At 38.2% G+C, this 18,620-nt stretch overlaps 1 protein-coding gene across 7 annotated transcripts in view; it reads left to right on the forward strand.

Moving 5' to 3' along the window:
• fndc1 (fibronectin type III domain containing 1) overlaps positions 1-18,234 on the forward strand; it is a 43,295-nt gene extending 25,061 nt beyond the window's left edge. For 6 of the 7 annotated variants that reach the window (XM_026142269.1, XM_026142270.1, XM_026142271.1 and 3 more), the window contains 11 exons: positions 614-725; positions 1,830-2,174; positions 2,902-2,976; positions 3,938-4,099; positions 7,759-7,995; positions 10,889-10,997; positions 14,449-14,528; positions 14,823-14,852; positions 15,349-15,510; positions 16,084-16,206; positions 17,541-18,234. In XM_026142269.1, the coding sequence (XP_025998054.1) occupies positions 614-725; positions 1,830-2,174; positions 2,902-2,976; positions 3,938-4,099; positions 7,759-7,995; positions 10,889-10,997; positions 14,449-14,528; positions 14,823-14,852; positions 15,349-15,510; positions 16,084-16,206; positions 17,541-17,656 (1,551 nt within the window). In that variant the 3' untranslated portion in view covers positions 17,657-18,234. The remainder of the gene's footprint in view (positions 1-613; positions 726-1,829; positions 2,175-2,901; positions 2,977-3,937; positions 4,100-7,758; positions 7,996-10,888; positions 10,998-14,448; positions 14,529-14,822; positions 14,853-15,348; positions 15,511-16,083; positions 16,207-17,540) is intronic. The other variant, XM_026142275.1, reaches the window with a different exon arrangement.
• Positions 18,235-18,620: the final 386 nt, after the last annotated feature.

Below are 18,620 nucleotides of genomic sequence, written 5' to 3' on the forward strand. Positions count from 1 at the left end.
AAAATGTTTTGTCTCACTCCCATTTCTTCTTGTTGCATCTTGAAGCTCTACTTGAAACCTTGTTAAGATCCAACCATGCAAAATATGATTTTTTTTGCCATTTTTCTTTTGACTGGGACTATATTTTTGTTAAAAATAAAAAATAAAGCTATTAATTTAGACTAAAAACTGGAAACAGAGTGGTGGTTAGACTCGAGGAGTTTACCCACCCATTTACGCAAAATGTTCTGGGACTGAACAATGAAAGTACAATATGTTTGTTGTTCAGAAGTGAGATGAGATGTAACATAAGCTGTGTCTGTGGTTAGAATTCGTCACCTTTGTACTTTGTACTTCGGCTGATATTAGTTTTACTCTCAGAAAAAAAAGTAACAGAGCTAATTGTTCAAAAAGCTGTCTTTCAAAGTAACAAATGTGGAAAGTTATTCACCTCTTTAAAAAGTCTTCAAAATTCCACAAGTCAGATGTTCCCACTTAAACTGTTTACTGTATGTCTATGTTTATGAGAACCCGTTTTGAATAGGACTATGACTTTCCTAAGCATCACAGTCAGGATGAAGCGTACTCCTCACATGAGGCTCCATCAATTTTGCAAACATGTTTCTTTCTTTAGGTGGTAGATTTGGAGCAGGGGATACTTATGAACGGGGATGGAAGAGTTCTCCAGGACTCCCAGGGCAAACCCAAAAGAGTGGTCCTCGGAGAGGATGGACGCACTATTTTTGGTGAAATACTTCAGCCATTTTTATCTTAACATCTACAGCTTGGACAATGTATTTAAAAAGTGCAGTGAGTCCATTATTGGCTAGATACAGACACAACTTTTGTATGTTTGCCTCTGTACACTGCCACAGTGAATTTTAAATCAGACAATCAAGATGCGATTGCATTACAGTCTTCCAGGTTTAATCCTTTGGGCTTCATAAATATTTTGCAATAATAAAATCATAAAATCTTTATGTACTGAACTAGAGTTTGCAGCCAAAAGCTTCATGGTTTCCATTTTTAGTGACCATTCTGCTGGATCAGTCTCAGAATCATTAGTGAACATCTGTTGATCAGTCTACATTACACCTTAGGAGCAAAACAGGATGTTTTGGCGCAGATTTCAGGAATTATAGCCAGTTTTATACACAGCCCCCTATTTTATCAGCTCAACTGACTGACAAGAAGTTTCATAACCAGATGAGGCCTGTCATGTACAGTATGACATGACAAATGAAGCAAACATAATGTCTGAAGTTCATCCAAAGTTGATTTTGTATTTTAGAGTTTTTCTCTGTAATTTTAAATATAAAGCCACAAGAGACAACAGTTATAAGCAATAGAGTATAGGGTTATAGGAGTATCCAAATAAAGAAGAGTACTTAACGGATCATAAATTATTTGGCATGTAACTATGTCAAAAACACTTTTAATCAGGCAGGCGTACCAATGTTGAGGTCTACAGTCAGAGATGCATCTGTCAGATTATTATTTATTTGTTTGTTTATTTATTGGTATTACTATTGCAGAGGCAGAACTACAAGAGCTGTATTGTTGTGGACTTGACTGCTTAATGAAATATCAGCTGAAAGTGCTTTAGAAACTTTGACCATTGTCAGCTGTCTGGATGCAGGTTAAAAACAAAACAGCTGTAGAAAAGCATTCTTTCACACCTGCTATTTTTTTAATATTTCACAGTTATCACAAGCTTAATCTTTTTTTTTTGCGTTACAAAAGAAACTCTGGTATTTTGCACCTTTATGCATTTTAGTGCAAATCTGGTTTGTATTGAAGACACAGGCATTAATATTCAGCTTCATTTCTACCCAATCACACATCGCCAGATCACATGGGTAGTCCTCTGGTAAGCCAGGACGGTATTGCGCTGTTTGGCCATGGGAGAGATAGTCAACCTGTGATCAATCCAAAAGACAAGGTCCTCATGGTTGGAGGGAAACGTGTACTTGGATTGGATCGGCCTCGCCCCAGGACCTCCACCACCACCACCACCACTACTACCACCATGGCTCCTACTACCACACCTGAACCCACCACCACTGACTGGACCACAGAGGAGTTTACCACTGGATTTCCATACCCAACCTGTCCACCTGGGACCTTTTCCAAAACAGATGAATATGGTTATCCCATTCTGGACTCAGATGGAATCTTGGACTGCTATCCAGAAGGTATGTTTTTAACTGAAAATTCATATGCTGCAGACATTGTCATAAAATGCTCATCAAAACAGAAATATGTACAGCAGGAATAGTAGAATATACTCCAGTTCACCTACGTACACTATTGTTTACTTAATAGCTTTTCCACAGAGCTGAAGTCAAGTTCAGAGCCAGAATGTTCACATAAAAAACTATGACTTCACTAAATCTCTCAGTTGTATTATTTGTCATGACCATCTAGCCCAAGGCCAACAGTGCTTCCCGTTTGCAGCCACAGATCCCACTATAACCCTTTAAATGTGTATATAAACGTGTGATCGGGTCAGTTTGTGTGTCTGGATGTATAAGTGCCTGTGAGTGTCTATATGTGAGACTACAGAAACCACATGGACATCTGGAGGCTAACTATAGCCAGAGTCCTGCTGGTTTAAACACACTATGAAACCATCAGTTGTGCATTGCATTAATGTTATTACACAAACAAAATCAAAGAAACAGACTTAGACAAATGCATAAACACAAAAAAGTAAATTATATAGATGCATACAGAGTAATTTGAAAATATTCAAGCTATACCAACAACACTATACTAGACGATCAAATTTGCAGATACAATGTTACAGCAATAATAATAATACGTATTTGTCTTACATTATAAGCTAAAATAAAATGCACTTCGAAATGTGTCTGCAGTCATGTGATATTGATGCTATAGCTTGTTCTACTTCTCTGACAGAGGACTCCTCAGGAATGGAAATGGACTTCATGCTTACAATGACCAGGGTGCCTGATGCTTTAGTTCTTAAGAAAGGTATTGGCTGAGTTTGGCTTCGGACCATCATAGCGCCACTGGGCTGGGACCAACTAAACTGCACTGTATGCTCACTGTTTGTTGTCTGTTACGCTGCACTGTTTGTTTATTGTCTGTTTGTTTGTCAGTGCATCTGTTTGCAGGCTATTCCCATCTCTTCCCTTTTCCTTGCTGTGTCCTTCTTTGTTTCTCATTTTGCTTGTTTTGGTCACGGTTCATTGCTTGGATTTAGGATATTTTCCATTACACGCTGTATTTAATCACTTTTCTTCCTGGATACACACTGCATGTAAACTGACTTGCTGAAGAGAATGCAATGCACTTGCATTGAATTCAATGTTTTAACATTCTTTTGTAATGTAATAGCTGAACTCAAGCTCGAGCTGCAGAGGTTGGTTGCTGTTAGCAGTTGCACTTTCTTATTTTATTACAGTAAATTTTGAGATCTAAAGGAATCAGTTGCATGTGACATTTGCTTTTATTCTTAGGTTTGCTACAAAGGTCACAGTAAGTGTTGCAGTATTTTCTTAGCATTTCCCTGCCGTGCCTCATAGCTGGTTGCATGTGTGTGGACCATGATGTAATGCTAAGGTCCACTGGTGCAGCGCAGGAAAAAAATATGTGATGAAAGAAGAAGAAGCCCACTGAATCCCGCCACATTGGTTTGCTTTGGAGACTTTTGAAACAGTTGTTGTCTTCAAGTCTCTCTCCCCCAAGCCCCCCACCACCCCCCATCCCCCTTCTCTACTTCCCACATGGAAAATATGGGTAGCAAAAGTACAGCTTTGGGTGTTGGGTCACACATCTGCCCTCAATTAATTAAATCTGACATTCTCATTACACAGATCATGGCAACTCTTACAAAGGATTAATGAAACACAGCAGCAGATTATTAAACTAGGATATAAATAACATAAATCTATTTGGATCAAAACCTCACTGACACATGTGCTTTTGCTAGATGAGTTTGTTGTCCAGACCACCCCGCCACCAACCACCACCACCACTACTACCACCACCACCACCACCACCACAGAGATCACGATGCCAAAGGTGCACATCAGACCCGTCAACAAAGGCCCTTCAAACGAGTTTGACCTGAGTGGGAAGAAGAGGTTCACAGGTACTTAAAGTCTTTTTTGTATATCTTCTTACAAATCCATGCTTGTACATACTCGTGCCTTAATGCGATCTATGCAGTTTCACAACATGCCACTCTTCAATGGCAAATATTACTACAATGTAAAAAGAAAAAAGTGAGTGATATGACTGCTTTTATGAGGAAGGATCACACAGTGTGATGAGACTGAAACTGGACACTTCATAGTGTCGTTCAGGTCATGTTTTTCAGGTCATTGTTGGAATTTGCAGAGCCACAGCTATAACAGTTCTTATCATCAAAAAGAAAAAAAAACCTCCACAGACCTGCTCATTACTAAAGAACAGAGATAAAGTAGATAATTAGATAACATAAGGAGGCATTTGGAAGCCTGTATTTCTATTTTAAAACCAGGTGTTTTAGGAGTTAGCATAGACTCAAAACAGCGCTATAATGAGACTGAATATTTGACTGATATTTCTCCAGAAACATGAGATGTTTAAGTAGGTAATGGTTTGTCAGCACCATGTTTACAACTGTTTTCTGGTGCTCCAAGTGGCCACAGAAAATATATAAAAATACAATATATAGGCAAAAGTATTGTCTTAATCTTTGAATTTGTGTGTTGCCAGTCCTGTTACAACAGATGTGTAAAGTACAGGGTCATGCAGTCTCCCTTTACAAACATTTGTGAAAAAATAGGTTGTTCTAACAAACTCAAATCAAGTGATGTGCTGTAATAGGATGCCACTATAGGCTCCTATAGGTGGCAGTACTTTTGTCCAATAGTATAAATCTACATATAACAAAAAATCTTTATGTACTGAACTAGAGTTTGCAGCCAAAAGCTTCATGGTTTCCATTTTTAGTGACCATTCTGCTGGATCAGTCTCAGAATCATTAGTGAACATCTGTTGATCAGTCTACATTACACCTTAGGAGCAAAACAGGATGTTTTGGCGCAGATTTCCACTCACTACACTAAAATATAGACATAATATGTTAGTTCAAAGACTTAAATTACTTTAGCTTCTCCCATATTTTAAGTTTAATATTACAGATTTCTATATGCATGATATACCCTTTAGTTAAACAAGCATTTACACTGCACTCTCTTTTTCTCCCACTTCCTCCAATTAGCTGTGAGTATATCTTTATTTGGGTTACTGTGAGTTTAGTCAAGAGACAGCTCAATTTCTTATTCATATGGATGGAGGTCTTACCCTGCTGTAAATAATAACCGGAGCTCTGTTTTATTTTGTAGAGGAGTAATACATTTTGGACCTTGATTTTGGTTTTCGTATCAATAAATAAATGCACGACCTTCTCAGGTTGCACGTTGACAACGTGCCACAAAAAAGAAAATATACAACCACACCTTAATTGGATCATAATAACTACGTTCAGGAAGGACATTTTATTCAGGGTCTTTAGACTTCATCCTTAACTATGGCCCCTACTGTCTTTTAACTGTTCTTGCGTGCTTTCTTTGGCCTCTCATACCCCGTCACCTCATATGGTTTCACAAACAGACTGAAATGTTCTCTCAACAGAAATAAAAGCAACATCTATGTTACTATTCCAAACACTACGTAATGTTAAAGGTCCTTTTAATAGGTGCCTTTTTGTAATAGCATGTAGACTCTAGCCACAGGCTTTAAAAATAAATTACAGCATTTCAAGAACATGATCAATAACTTCTTTTAACTGTGGATGTTTTCATGGTGAACATACGGAGAGTTTGAAAACAGACTGTTCTGTAATTAGTGCAAGACAGACTTCATAAAGTGAGAGCTGTTAAGTAGGATGACTAATGATAGTCAAAATTATTGCAATATTCAAACTACAAAAGCATCAGTTCCTTCGTGTCAATAAGGATTTCTGCTTCGCTGTGGACTCCAGATACGCCTAAACATCTGCAGAGCAACAGAAGATGTTGTACAAGAGTTTGTAAAGACTGAGTTTGTAGTTTTCCTCATGGCGCGTCTATTGACTTTGTGGAAAAAATACTGGGAGTGCACCTTTAAAGTAGAGTTGTGGCAGCATGAAGCTGTTGTAAAAGTTTTGTAGTCACTGTGGCCAATGAGAGTCAAGGTTTATCTATTCTGCTTGTGAATGAGCTCAGAGCACAATTAGCTTCTATATAAGACATAAATAAAAGCTTTACTTTAACTTACTGACAGATTTAATGCAACATGTCATTATCATTTAGAATGATCTTTTCAAGAAGCATTGTGAAGGGAGAGATTTATTGCTGTGTTTTTATCAGTCATGTCAAGCCACAGTGAAACGATAGCACAGCTTCTCTCTCGGTACACGACGACTGTCCTGCGACTACACACCTCACATAGCCATCTGAAAGCTATTACTTTCCTGAGTCCAAAATGGAAATCATAAAAGTTAAGGCTGCTGACCTCAGCAGAGAAGGAAGAGTCTTTTGGCTCAATGTGGAGACTTCCTCTTTCCTATTTATTAGTTTAATATATCTTAGGTCCTCTTTAGCAGCCTGCCAGTTTACTGATATGCGTTTCATCAACCATCCAACATTGACTTCCCCTTCCTGTCCTTGCCCATGCTTGGTTTGTTTTGCATTAATCTGGCAAAAGCAGACATGGGACAAAAAGTATTAACTAATCATTTTCAGCAGTTGTGTGAATATGCGTTGGACTTACTTCCAGATGGATGGAATTTGCCGCATTGGGCAAGAAAATGAGCATCAGGATATTTGGACTATTAGAATGCAAATTTATGCCTTACTAGACTAATATTACAGCTGACATTATATGAACTTTCCTCATACTGTTTCCCAGTGACTTTTGATACACATCAGACTTACACACGCCAGTTTTTGCCTGTGTGATTTTGGATTTGTTTGGGGTTTTTTTTGGGTTTTTTAACAAGCAGAAGAAGATAGTGTGTCTCTGTAGGGAAGTGCTTTAAGCAGTGAAAAATGAACACATGAGGAAAGTAAAACATTTGGATCATCCACAAGCACGGGCCTCCACAGATCCTAGACATGTGGACACAGCCTTACAAGCACCCTATAGGCACATAAATCTGCTCACTGCGGTGGCAGATGATGTATTTCAGCGTATGAATGCAGAGAACAAAAGCCATATGACCACATATCGAAGGCTTTACCAGCCGAAACCCACGCAGTTTAACTGTCTGAGGGTTGATGAGTTGATACTGACATGTGCTAGACTTTCGGCATTCAAAGAGGGCCAGTCATCTGGGGAGGTGGGAGCGAGGCCAGACTTCAGTGGTTCCCTCCAAATCCCAGTTTGACTAGGAATTTTGTGATACTTGAAGTATTCACAGCTGTAGGTTCAGCTCTCCTTTCTAGAATCACTGAAAACAAGTAAAATTTTAAATGGAAAGGACAGGGAAGGGACAGTCAGATGAGCATGTGGCTAGAATCTGACTTCCTTATTACAACTCAGAAAAGAGAATTATAGTTTTCACCGCATTTGCAGAGGGAAAATAATAAATCAAAATTGGGTAACCAGAAAAAGTACTAGAATCTTGTCATGTCTTTTATTGTGTGCATTTACAATAAATATTTTAAAAATTACCAACGTTATATGTTTTTTTTTCCAAATTTTCTATATTAAGAAGATATCTTCCTCAAATTTATGTTATTAAAATAAGTAACCTAATCCTACATTTATGCTTTCCATCAGCTCCATACGTAAACTACATCCAGAAGGACCCGGGAGCACCTTGCTCTTTAACAGAGGCTCTGGAGTACCTTCAGGTTGACATCCTGGAAAACTTAATGAAAAATGACAGCCTGGCAACCAATCACAACCAGCCTCCCAAAAACAAGCCTCATAACTTCACTGTGGTCGCTATGGAAGGCTGCCACTCCTTTATCATCCTAGACTGGGCCCGCCCTCTCAAGGATGATATGGTGTCAGGTAAGAAATGTCATTAATCAAGATGGTTCTGTTATTTTACAGTGACTATGCATCGGTAGTTTTGTTTTGTTGGCTTTTATACATATTTTATCAGAGACATTTCCACGTTTTTTTTTTTTTAAATTAAACGTGGTGGAGCAGAGGGGACCCCCGTGGGGGCCACATGGGAAAAACCTAACTATGAGATATTTGTTTGAAAATTCAGCAAGTTCTAAAATTTTTATTGTGAACAAATCTCCCAACTTACTACTAACGAACTAACAAAATGCAGTGTTAATGACAGTCATAAATATGTTTAAATGTATTGAATGACAAAAGTAAAGACCAGTGTCTGTGTTTTAAATTCACCTTTGCACTGCATGTGATTACATTATTTGAGCGTTATTATAAAATGTTACTAAAGAAATGAAATGAAACTAAAGCTTTGAAAACAGGAAAGCTGTAGCTGATTTAAATTTGGTCAGTGTTACCCTAAAGGTCGTCACGTCTCAATAGGTTTCAGTGCAGTTGAAACATTTTCCGGCAGATCGTTCAATGTGTGCAGAAATCACACATAAGCTCTTCACTTTTAAACTGACCTCAGTTTTGTGCGCAAGATCATCGCCCGTGACGACCAAGTACTTTTAAGCAGTTGAAAAGTCAGCTGAAGAGACAGACCAGGAGCTTGCTGTTGATTTTGTTTGACAGTTTGTCCCCCAAAGTGAGAATTTTAGTGAGGACTTCTACTGTTCAGTATTGAGGCATCTGATGGGAGAACTTTCAACAACAACAACCGGAGCTGTGGTGCACTCCAGAGTTTGATTGTGTGGCAGATTAGAGCACACTGTGAATACAGCTGTTTTTGGCAACAAAAACTACCCGGACCACTAATTAGATCAATCAAATCAGTCAAATTCCAGCAAAGTATTGCTGTGTTTACATTTTTCTGTGACATCCACACCTGTTTAATACATAGTCTGTTTCATCATATTCTCATCTGTTGTGGTTCACCAGATACCTTGAACATGTTATCAGCCTCCCTCCAGACTCACATTTTAGAACTCAGTCCAGCAGCTTATTGGGAATAAATTGTGAAAGCGCAGACGGCGTAGAACACTTGGAATAGTGTTCCTAAACTCCCACCGCTTCTCAGAGAAAACCAGAATTCATCTGACCTTGAAATTGACACATGGAAAAAGGGAAAAGAGAGGAGAGTGGAGATAACGGCCTTCTGTATGCGCTATCAGAGGTAGCAATCTGGCCAGCAAGAGAAGCAGTATGTTTTCTTTGGCAGGCAACCACAGACTCATGGTCATGCAGTGCACAGGTTCATCATCTGATGTGTATAACAGATAGGTCTGTGCTGTCACTAGACTTTTCTTTCCTTGGATTCTTACCCACTGTTCTTGGTTACTTAAAGTTTTATTAGACTTTTGTGCCTTATCTGTCTGTGCTTTTTTGGCATCAGTGATTACTATTTCTCCCATTTAAACTGTCCTAAATAATAACTTCAGATATCTACTTTTTTCTTGCCCACAAATCTTATTAAAGAAATGAAAAAAAGGAAGAATCGATCGCAATAAGAAGGATTTTCCATGTGCACAAAATCTGATGTAGTTTCTTCTTTAGTATTTTGTTGACCTCCATTGTTGTCACAATTTCCTGTGTTTCCTTTCCTTTCCTTTCCTAATGGTCTAGGCTACTATATATTACTCTAGATATACAATATACATTAACTGGCATATATATATGCGGGATTAGTTCACACATCCAGAGCTAATCACAAAGGACTGTTTTTGTAATTAGGGGGTGTTTGCACAACCATGCATTACGACTTGCGGGTCATGGCTTTTTTTAATAACTATTGCATGGAAACAGCTGTTAGCATCTGGTTTTGTGAGTTTTCACCTGTACCCAACTTCTGGTTCCATTTACTCTGATGCATTGAGGGCATTTTCTTTGAAGGCTTTAGACAAAACATACACTTTATTCACTGAATACTTTAATTGTTGCTTTTGGCTTAAAGAACTACCTTCAAGAGACACAATTTATACCCATAGTAGGAGAAATTGCCCTCTATAGATTACACAGACAGACAGCAAAAGCAAGGATACTACTCTATCAAACCTCGATTTAACTATGCAAAAGGAATGAGGAATAAAAACTCAACAGAGGAAAAACAAAGTAGCTAGTATTTCCCTTCTCATCTGTCAGCAGCCAGCTGTGTTGGTCCAGCGCCAGTAAAAACAGAAAGTCCTGCTCAAAAGTCCAATAGAAACAGTCGGTAGTTTGACGTGCAGCTGAACTGGTCTCCATAGTTTTAAAGTGAGCGATCGAGGGCTGTGTGACCTCAGGTATTCACCGGATTCTGAGGATTTGTCTGTGTGTCTGAGAAGAAGAAGAAAGCAGACAGAGAGGAAGGCAGGCTGGAAGACAGTCGGTATGAGCAACAGAAAATGCAGAACTGCAGATTTTCTTTATAGTGTTTGAGACCACCTACTCCCACAAAGGAATAGTTTGACATGAACTGTAAATATGAAGCTGCCACCAGCCACTAGGAGGCTTAACCTCATCACCGCAAGGTTGGCTGGGCTGCCAGTGGAGACTTGAGGAACTTATTGCACGCTGCCAAGAACTTCTGGTATATGGCCCTTATTTTTACACCTTGGTTTTGAACTGTGTCAGGTTGGCTCTTTCCATATGTTTCAGTCTTTGTGCTGTGCTATGGTAACCAAATTCTGGTGGCCAAAAAAAGAAAACAAAAAGGATGTAGGTCTATTTCTCAAGATATCAAACGTTTCCTGTTATGCTGACCCTCAAATTGATATAAACATAAAAATTCTACATCTGCTTTAGAGATTTTCATTTTAATGACTAAGGAGACCTGCAATTAATTTTGTGTTATTCTCTGCAGGCTACATGGTCCAGAGTGCCTCATACGATGACATCCTCAACAATAGGTGGTCCTCTAAAGCTGCCACTGGGACACACCTGGCTGTGGAAAATCTCAAGCCCAACTCTAGGTAACATATTTTATTGTGTATGTTTACAGTATGTTAATGTTCTCTAGATGCATTTGCACGTACAATGTGTGAACATCCAAAATACTTTCCAGCTGGAGCAGTGTACAAGATCATCTCCCATGTGGGAGTCATAAAAACAAAAGAAGCTTATTTTACAAACAAAGACTTGCTTAGCTGCATGAATCTTTTACCTTGACCTCTGCGTGACCAAATATGCATGTTGCCTGTGTGTTCTGTGTGATTGCATGTAGATGTTTTTGTTTTGTTTTGTTTGGAACATGGCTGACTGTGATCAAATTAGTTTTATATTATTCAAAGCATGTACATTTTATGCAGTAGTGGCAGGAAAAGTCTTTAAAGTGGAAAACCAGCAGTTTGGTTAAGAAACAGATATGAATCTTTTTTTGTGACGTGCAGTAAAACTCAGATGAGACCCGAGAAAATTCAGCGGAACATAAATACAGCACATATTATCTGACACTTGCACAGAGATACAGCCATCTCAGTCTGTTTCAGTTATTAGAGCATGTTTCCACAGCCGTGTGTTACGAGACATGGGTCATGGCTGTCAAAATAAATGCATGGAAACATGAACCCAAGACAGAAAGAGAGTCTTGGATTCCTTTGTTGTTCACCTGTGCTTTTAGGGGTTTCTGCTAAAAGAATTTACGATACTCTAAATGGTGCAGTAACTTATACCTAGTTGCAGTAATTTAAAAATAGATTAATTTTTTCGAAATCGATACACAAAGTTTATGTGTTATTTAGTCAGTTGGTGCATTTAGGCCATCCAGATAATCTTCAGCAGTTCTCAATAAATATAGTGATTAAGTACTGGCAAGTGCAAGAAGACACAAAAGTGAAACTACTTTATATCCTTTAGCAAAAACAACATGTGTGAACCATGCATAGTTCAAATGAATGCTATTAATGGACACTAAAGGCTTTTATATAGTATATTGCACAGTCTAAAGCAAGAGTCTTTTTAGGTTTGTGAACTGTCAAAAAAACAGATGAACACAAAAAGCTTTCCAAAAGTATGCAAAGGGTTTTTATTCCCGCCAACCAGTTTATATCCAGGATCACGGAATGGTTTATGGGATAGTGTTGGCATTTCCCATGCTGGAGGCTCCTTCATGGTTTCCAGAACTACTGAGCAAATTTGTATTGCATTGACTAACAGCATAACTGCATATAAGTGAAACTTATCCTTTTTTTTGCATCCACAAGTTTCCCTCTTTCTATCAGTGAGTCATGTGGTGGGTAATACTTTATAATAACTACACAAGCATTAATAAGTTATTAGTGAAGACCTCAGATGGGTTATGCATGAATTTTACAATAAATATTTCTATGTTGCGTATTGCTTTGTGCTCTTCCTGTTGTGTCATTTATAACAGCTTTGTAAGGCATAAATAGGTTCACTTTAGAAAAACTCGTAACTCCTTTAAAAAAAAAAAAAAAAAAAAAAAAAAAAAAAAGGCAGGGATAGCTCAGTAGGTAGAGTGGTTGCCCCATGATCGGAAGGTCGGGGGTTCGATTCCCCTTAACAGCTACCCTGAGGTACCCCTGAGCAAGGTACCGTCCCTACACACTGCTCCCCGGGCGCCCAATGGCTGCCCACTGCTTCACTGAGTGAATGGGTTAAATGCAGAGAGCAATTTCCCCACGGGGCTCAATAAAGTACAATAATGTACAATAATGTACACACTTCTTTCTTCTTCTTTAATAGACCATGAATTACAATATTAGATAAGTATTTATAAAACCTCAATTAACATTCTCACAAATAACTGATATCTTAATCATTACATGTATAAATGTATATCTATGTACTCTGTTAATTACTAAGACTTTTTAAATTATTTCATAAACCATTACAGCTCCTAAAAAGCTATTTTTTACTTGATGTAATACTTAAAAGTGGTGAATCCATCATTTGTAAAGTATAAAATGCTGACATTAGTCCCTTTATATGAGCTTATTTAGCAAGAACCTTTTATGTCTGTGTTTATAAATGACATATTACAGAGAAGTAATGCTTTATAAAGGATGACTTGAGTATTTCCTAATACCTTACTAACCCTTAATAGTGTGCTTTGTTTTAAAGTATTGCCATATAGTGCATACATAACATATATATTCTACTTCCATTGTATATAAGGTTTTTTTTAATGTAAAACTGGCTTTCGTCAAACAAAAGTCTAGCAGTTTTCACTCTAAATAGCTAATGAATACCTGAACTTGTAAAAATGGAAATCTGCAACCATTTAACAACATGTAGTAATTCATTTAAAGCCTTTTTATGCATAGAAATTGACAATTTTCTAATTTCCCTACTTCTGGTTTTCTAAGCATCTATTTCTCCTGCTGTATGTAAGAGAAGTTTACAGAATACAAATTGGTTGTGAATTTCTTACATATGTGAATATTTTTGAAACAGTTTAAAATTGGCTTTTGTGGGTTCATCTTGTGGTTCAGCTGTCATTTATTATGAAAAGCATATTATGAGGCCAGGCCAGATTTGGCTTGAAAAGGTACAACATGTGCAGTTGCCACATAGAATTTCTTTTTGAATGAAGATCTCTGCATTGAAAGTTTCAAATAGCAAGCAACTTTGGTCCTTGATACTGTATTTATTTTCACAATGTCCTTTTTTTCCTACCCACTCAGATTTCTTCTCGTCTTTCTTCTTCCATGACGTCATCTCTCTATAGCTGCATTGCTTTCTTCTCTCCCTCTCCTGTGACATAATTTGGTGAGCCTCTTCATATGGCCGTGGTGATTGGATCCAGGCTTCATGGCTGTATGTGTTGAAAGTTTTTAGACTTGAAATTGACAGATGATGAACTTACTGTGTGTGACCTTGCACAGTATACGAAAGCTCACGCGCACACATCATGCACAGTGGAAAAATTTGCAGTCTCTCAGTGTTGTCACTGCTGTTTTTTTTCAAATGTGACAGGACTTTATAATTCCTCAACCACCTGGAGATGAAATGAGATCACTGTTTGGCTTTGTTTTGCACTCTGGCAAGAAAGCATCTAGTAACGCTTTTGGGTGACAAATTTCTCTTTTGATTAGAGTCTCTCTCGCTTTCTTTACTTTTCCACATCCTTCCTTTTTGTTGTCATTCATTCTTCTACTTTCCTCTCAGCTGTTAACCTTTGCTTTTATAGATGTGTCTTTTTCCTCTCAACAATCCCTTTTGCCTCACCTCAGTCCTGCTCTCCTTTTCCCTTGAACGTGAGAGCCTTTTTATTGTGCTGCGCTCACTTTGGATTCATACAAGCATAAATCGGGCTACTCTTAAATCTTAAAGAATGTCAAGTGATCTGCTGCGATCGTTATCATTTTCCTATTTTTAACCAGTAACAACAAACAGGTGGAGTGGCACGTTAAATGCTAAAACTTTTATTAAAGCTATACTTTGTGCTCTGTTGTCATTCAGGTACTACTTCAGGGTGCAAGCGAAGAATGTGTTTGGTGTGGGACCATTCAGCGAAACGCTCTCCTATGTTACTGAATCAGGTTGTATTCTGTCATCACCTGCAACTGTAAACTTTGAGATACCCTAATGATTAAAGTTCAGACTGACTCTACATTTTCTTTCCTTACTGTACAAAAATAGAAGAATAATTCTCGCGGTTATATTCAGCGCACAATATTCACACAGAGAGTCGCCCTTGAAGAGAAGCCGACTTGCACATGTACACTGCATTACACGGTCTATTGGTTTTTCTTTCCCATCATCAGGTGAATGCATTAAACTTGATATGCAGTCTTTTTCGCCCCTGGTGTTTACTTTCTTTTTTGTTTTTTCAGATGACCCTCTCCTCATTGAAAGACCACCTGGTAGGTCTGCACACTAACAACACATTTCCAACTTAGAGACAAGTTATACTGAAAAATAATGAAAAGTTACAGTAATTTAGGATGGATTTTCTCTTCCAAAGCTTTCCTTATAATAGTAACATAGCTAATGTTGAACTTCTGTGATAATTAACTGGATATTGTGTTCACTATTTTCTAGTGTGTGACAGTTGCGTTTGTCTATTGTTATCCTTTGTATTTATGTTTATAACAATATGACCCCAGGAGTGATCTGGCCACAAGTGATTTTTCATAACAATGATATTTTGACTTGGTTAAAAGGCAATAATGATGATAAGTAAAACATTTAAATGCTTCTGTGTGTAGGCAAAACATATATTCATCACTTGATGAATTCCTGAATAATATAACACTTGACATATAAAAAAAAAGAAACCAAAAGGTAAAAATATCAAAGAACATTTTAGGTAGAAATGCAACTTAATGCTCTTCTTCCTCTATTCCTTAATGCAATCAGGAGGCGAGCCAATCTGGATTCCCTTTTCTTTCAAGTTCAACCCAGTCCACAGCAGCTGTAAGGGCAGCCAATATGTCAAGCGGACATGGTACAGAAAGTTTGTGGGTGTGGTTCTGTGCAATTCCCTACGATACAAGATCTTCATGGGAGACAGTCTAAGAGGTAAATATATTTCTGATGCTTAAAAATCTGAAATAAAGACTGTTTCTATGGAGGAAGAGGTGTGGCAGTCACCACCGACTAAAGTGTGATCACACAACCAATGATAAAGGCTATTAGGATGCAAAGCACATAGCCACAGACCTGGAGTTATAATTGGTAATTACTGTTCTTTGCTAAACCTTTTCTTTTTGGCTACCTGCTTACCTGCTATAAGAAAGATGACAGTGGGAAGGAAAACCTCCCTTTTAACAGAAGAAAGAAACCTGCCAGGCCCTTCATGAGCCTGGTCCAAAAGGAAAGTTTAAACCTAATCTCAAAAGTAGAGAATGTTTCTTTCTCCCAAACTGGGACCTGGTTCCAAAAAAGAGGAGCCTTAAAGCTGAGGGCTCTGCCTCTCATTCTGTTTTCAGAAACAGGTCTGAAAGAAAAGTGCTCTATTCAGGTAAAACGCTTCTATAGTTTGCCTGGCTCTGCCATTATTATTACACCATTTGGCAAGATTTATTATGAATTGCCTCCCACCATAGCAATGGGAAATGTTATAATAAAGATACCTCTCCCTTTTACCCACAGACCCATTTTACAGTATAGGAGATACATTTGGCCAGGGAGAGGACCACTGCCAGTTTGTGGACTCCTACAGGGATGGAAGGACAGGCCCAGCCTACTTGTCAAATAATCTGCCCACAGCACAAGGTAAATAAAAACAGACTGTGCATATTGTTTTAAATTTGCAGCCTGCACTGTTAGCCCTTACTTATCATTTGTTTCTATGCCGTCTGCCTTTCTGGCTCTGTAAAGGGCCAGCTGGTTGATTTATACCCATGCAACATATAAAGATGCAGAATGTTGTTTGCATGAATGCTCGTTAAAGTGATTTTTGTGTTGTGTTTTAGCCCAAATTTCACATGCTTTTCATTACCCCAATTTTTCTAATTAAACCATAAGTTCTTAGATTAAAGTCATGAATTGCTGGTAGTTATTAGTTTCGGGTCATTTTGGTACACCATGAAAATGCTTAAAACTTGCTCCATATAAGCAGTTGACTATATTTATGGTAAGTATGCAATCTTCTAAGGGTATTTTCTTATATGCCAGGCATTTTAGCATTGTGGCATCAGGCGAATGTACGATTAGGAGTGTGTGTGTGTGTGTGTGTGTGTGTGTGTGTGTGTGTGTGTGTGTGTGTGTGTGTGTGTGTGTGTGTGTGTGTGTGTGTGTGTGTGTGTGAGAGAAAGAGAGAGAGAGAAAGAGAAAGAGAGAGAGAGAGATGTGGTGCTGAGCAACCACACAGATGTGTATCAAACCCACCCCGTATTATATATACAGCTGTGATTGCCCTGGCAAGGGAAAGACCAGTTGGGAATATGTATGAATGGGAGGGAGGCCAGTCACATTGTGCTGGAGCAAATGAAACAGGTCTCAGATTTGTCTAATTCCCACATTAATGGCAGTTATCTCTGAAAGTTTTACAATGTAAGAAATGATCAAATTCACAACCTCCGGGGTAGCAGCTTCTCTGTGCTGCGGTGCTGTCCTTTTCTATCAAACATTACTGAAACAAGAGTAAATAGTGCATTTGTTGTGGACTATTTCTATTACTATTGTGGAAGCAGTACCTTTGCATCAGAACAGGGTATGTAGGATTGCCTAAAACACCATATCTATTATGCTCAAAGAATATGCCACTCTGCGCCACAATGAGAGTGTCTCTGATGCGTTCACAAAACTGCAGTTCCATACAAATAGATGCATTTGATAAATTCTCAAATAGTGTTATTGTTTTCAAATTCCATTAGAAACCAACTTACATGTCATTTGCCATAAACTCATGTCCACTGATGTGCCAGTGGAGAAATGCCATTCATACCTGTATAGGTTTTGACCAGCGCTTTTTTACTACTCACACATTGAATTGTTGCACATTATCTCATTTTGTTGTGCAGTTTAATGGATGGGGATGCTTCTATTTATTTACCTGTCTAAATGAGGATGGCTTTTAGCTATAAATAACTTTTTCTCTATTGCAGGATACTATCGTTCCTACAGACAAGAGCCAGTTACATTTGGGGTTATTGGCCGACGCACGCCCCATCCATTTGTGGGCTGGTATGAATGCGGGGTGCCCATTCCTGGAAAATGGTAACACAGTGAGAAGAAAAGACATTGTTGGGCAACTGTTCTGCATCCTGCTGCAGGCCTTCACCTTTTCCGGTCCTGCCCTAAAAATGGACTTTTGCCTGCCACTACAAAAAGACACCACTTCGAATTTGTTACAGCTTCACACAAAAGGAGAATATAGTACTTTTAAACAATTCAGTGTATATCTTTACAATGCACTTTTTATATAAAGCAGTCTGTATATGAGGGGGAAAAAGAAGCATGTGTGCTCTTGCTTAGTTTAACTCTTGTCTCAGAGTGCCCTATTTCCAACCATTCCAGTGACAGGTCCCCACCCAGTGTTATTTATTTGACCAGTAATGCAGTGACATTGGACCAAAGAAGAAGCTGCAAAGCAAACTGTAAGAATGGGCACTTGAGGTGTGTGTATAGGTCATTTTTAATCATGACATTTGTATTTCATAATGTAATAGCTTTATTGTGTTCATAAACAATCATACTGTTTTTACAACTTTTGGTATTCACCAGAATCCATTAAAAGTTACTGTGTAAGTTTTGTATGTGTACGGAGAAAGAATAAAAGACCAAATATTTGCTCAGGAACTGTGGGAGATTTAATAAAGGTGGTATGGGAAACATAGCAATCCAAAAACATGAATCATATTGGACTTTCCTCTCCTGACACATTCTTCTCTAGCAAAAGCTTTTACACATGATCCAGAGCTACTTAATCAACTTAATGGAAGATCAGAGTATCAGATACGGTTTAGCTGAGCCAGTTGGAACACCACCTATTATAATCTCAAAAACAACACATTGTGGAGAGCAGCAGGTGCACAAAGAAAAACTGAAAAGCAATCATAGTCAGTGAAAACTAGTCAGCTTCGACATGTACCTCTGTGTATTGCAGAGTTCTGATAATGTCATTTTACTTGGAATTTAACATTTAATCCAAAATAGAATTTCTGCGTGTTAGCACTACATAGTTA

This window comes from Astatotilapia calliptera, chromosome 15 (assembly GCF_900246225.1).
Source record: "Astatotilapia calliptera chromosome 15, fAstCal1.2, whole genome shotgun sequence".
NCBI classification, from domain to species: Eukaryota; Metazoa; Chordata; class Actinopteri; order Cichliformes; family Cichlidae; genus Astatotilapia; species Astatotilapia calliptera.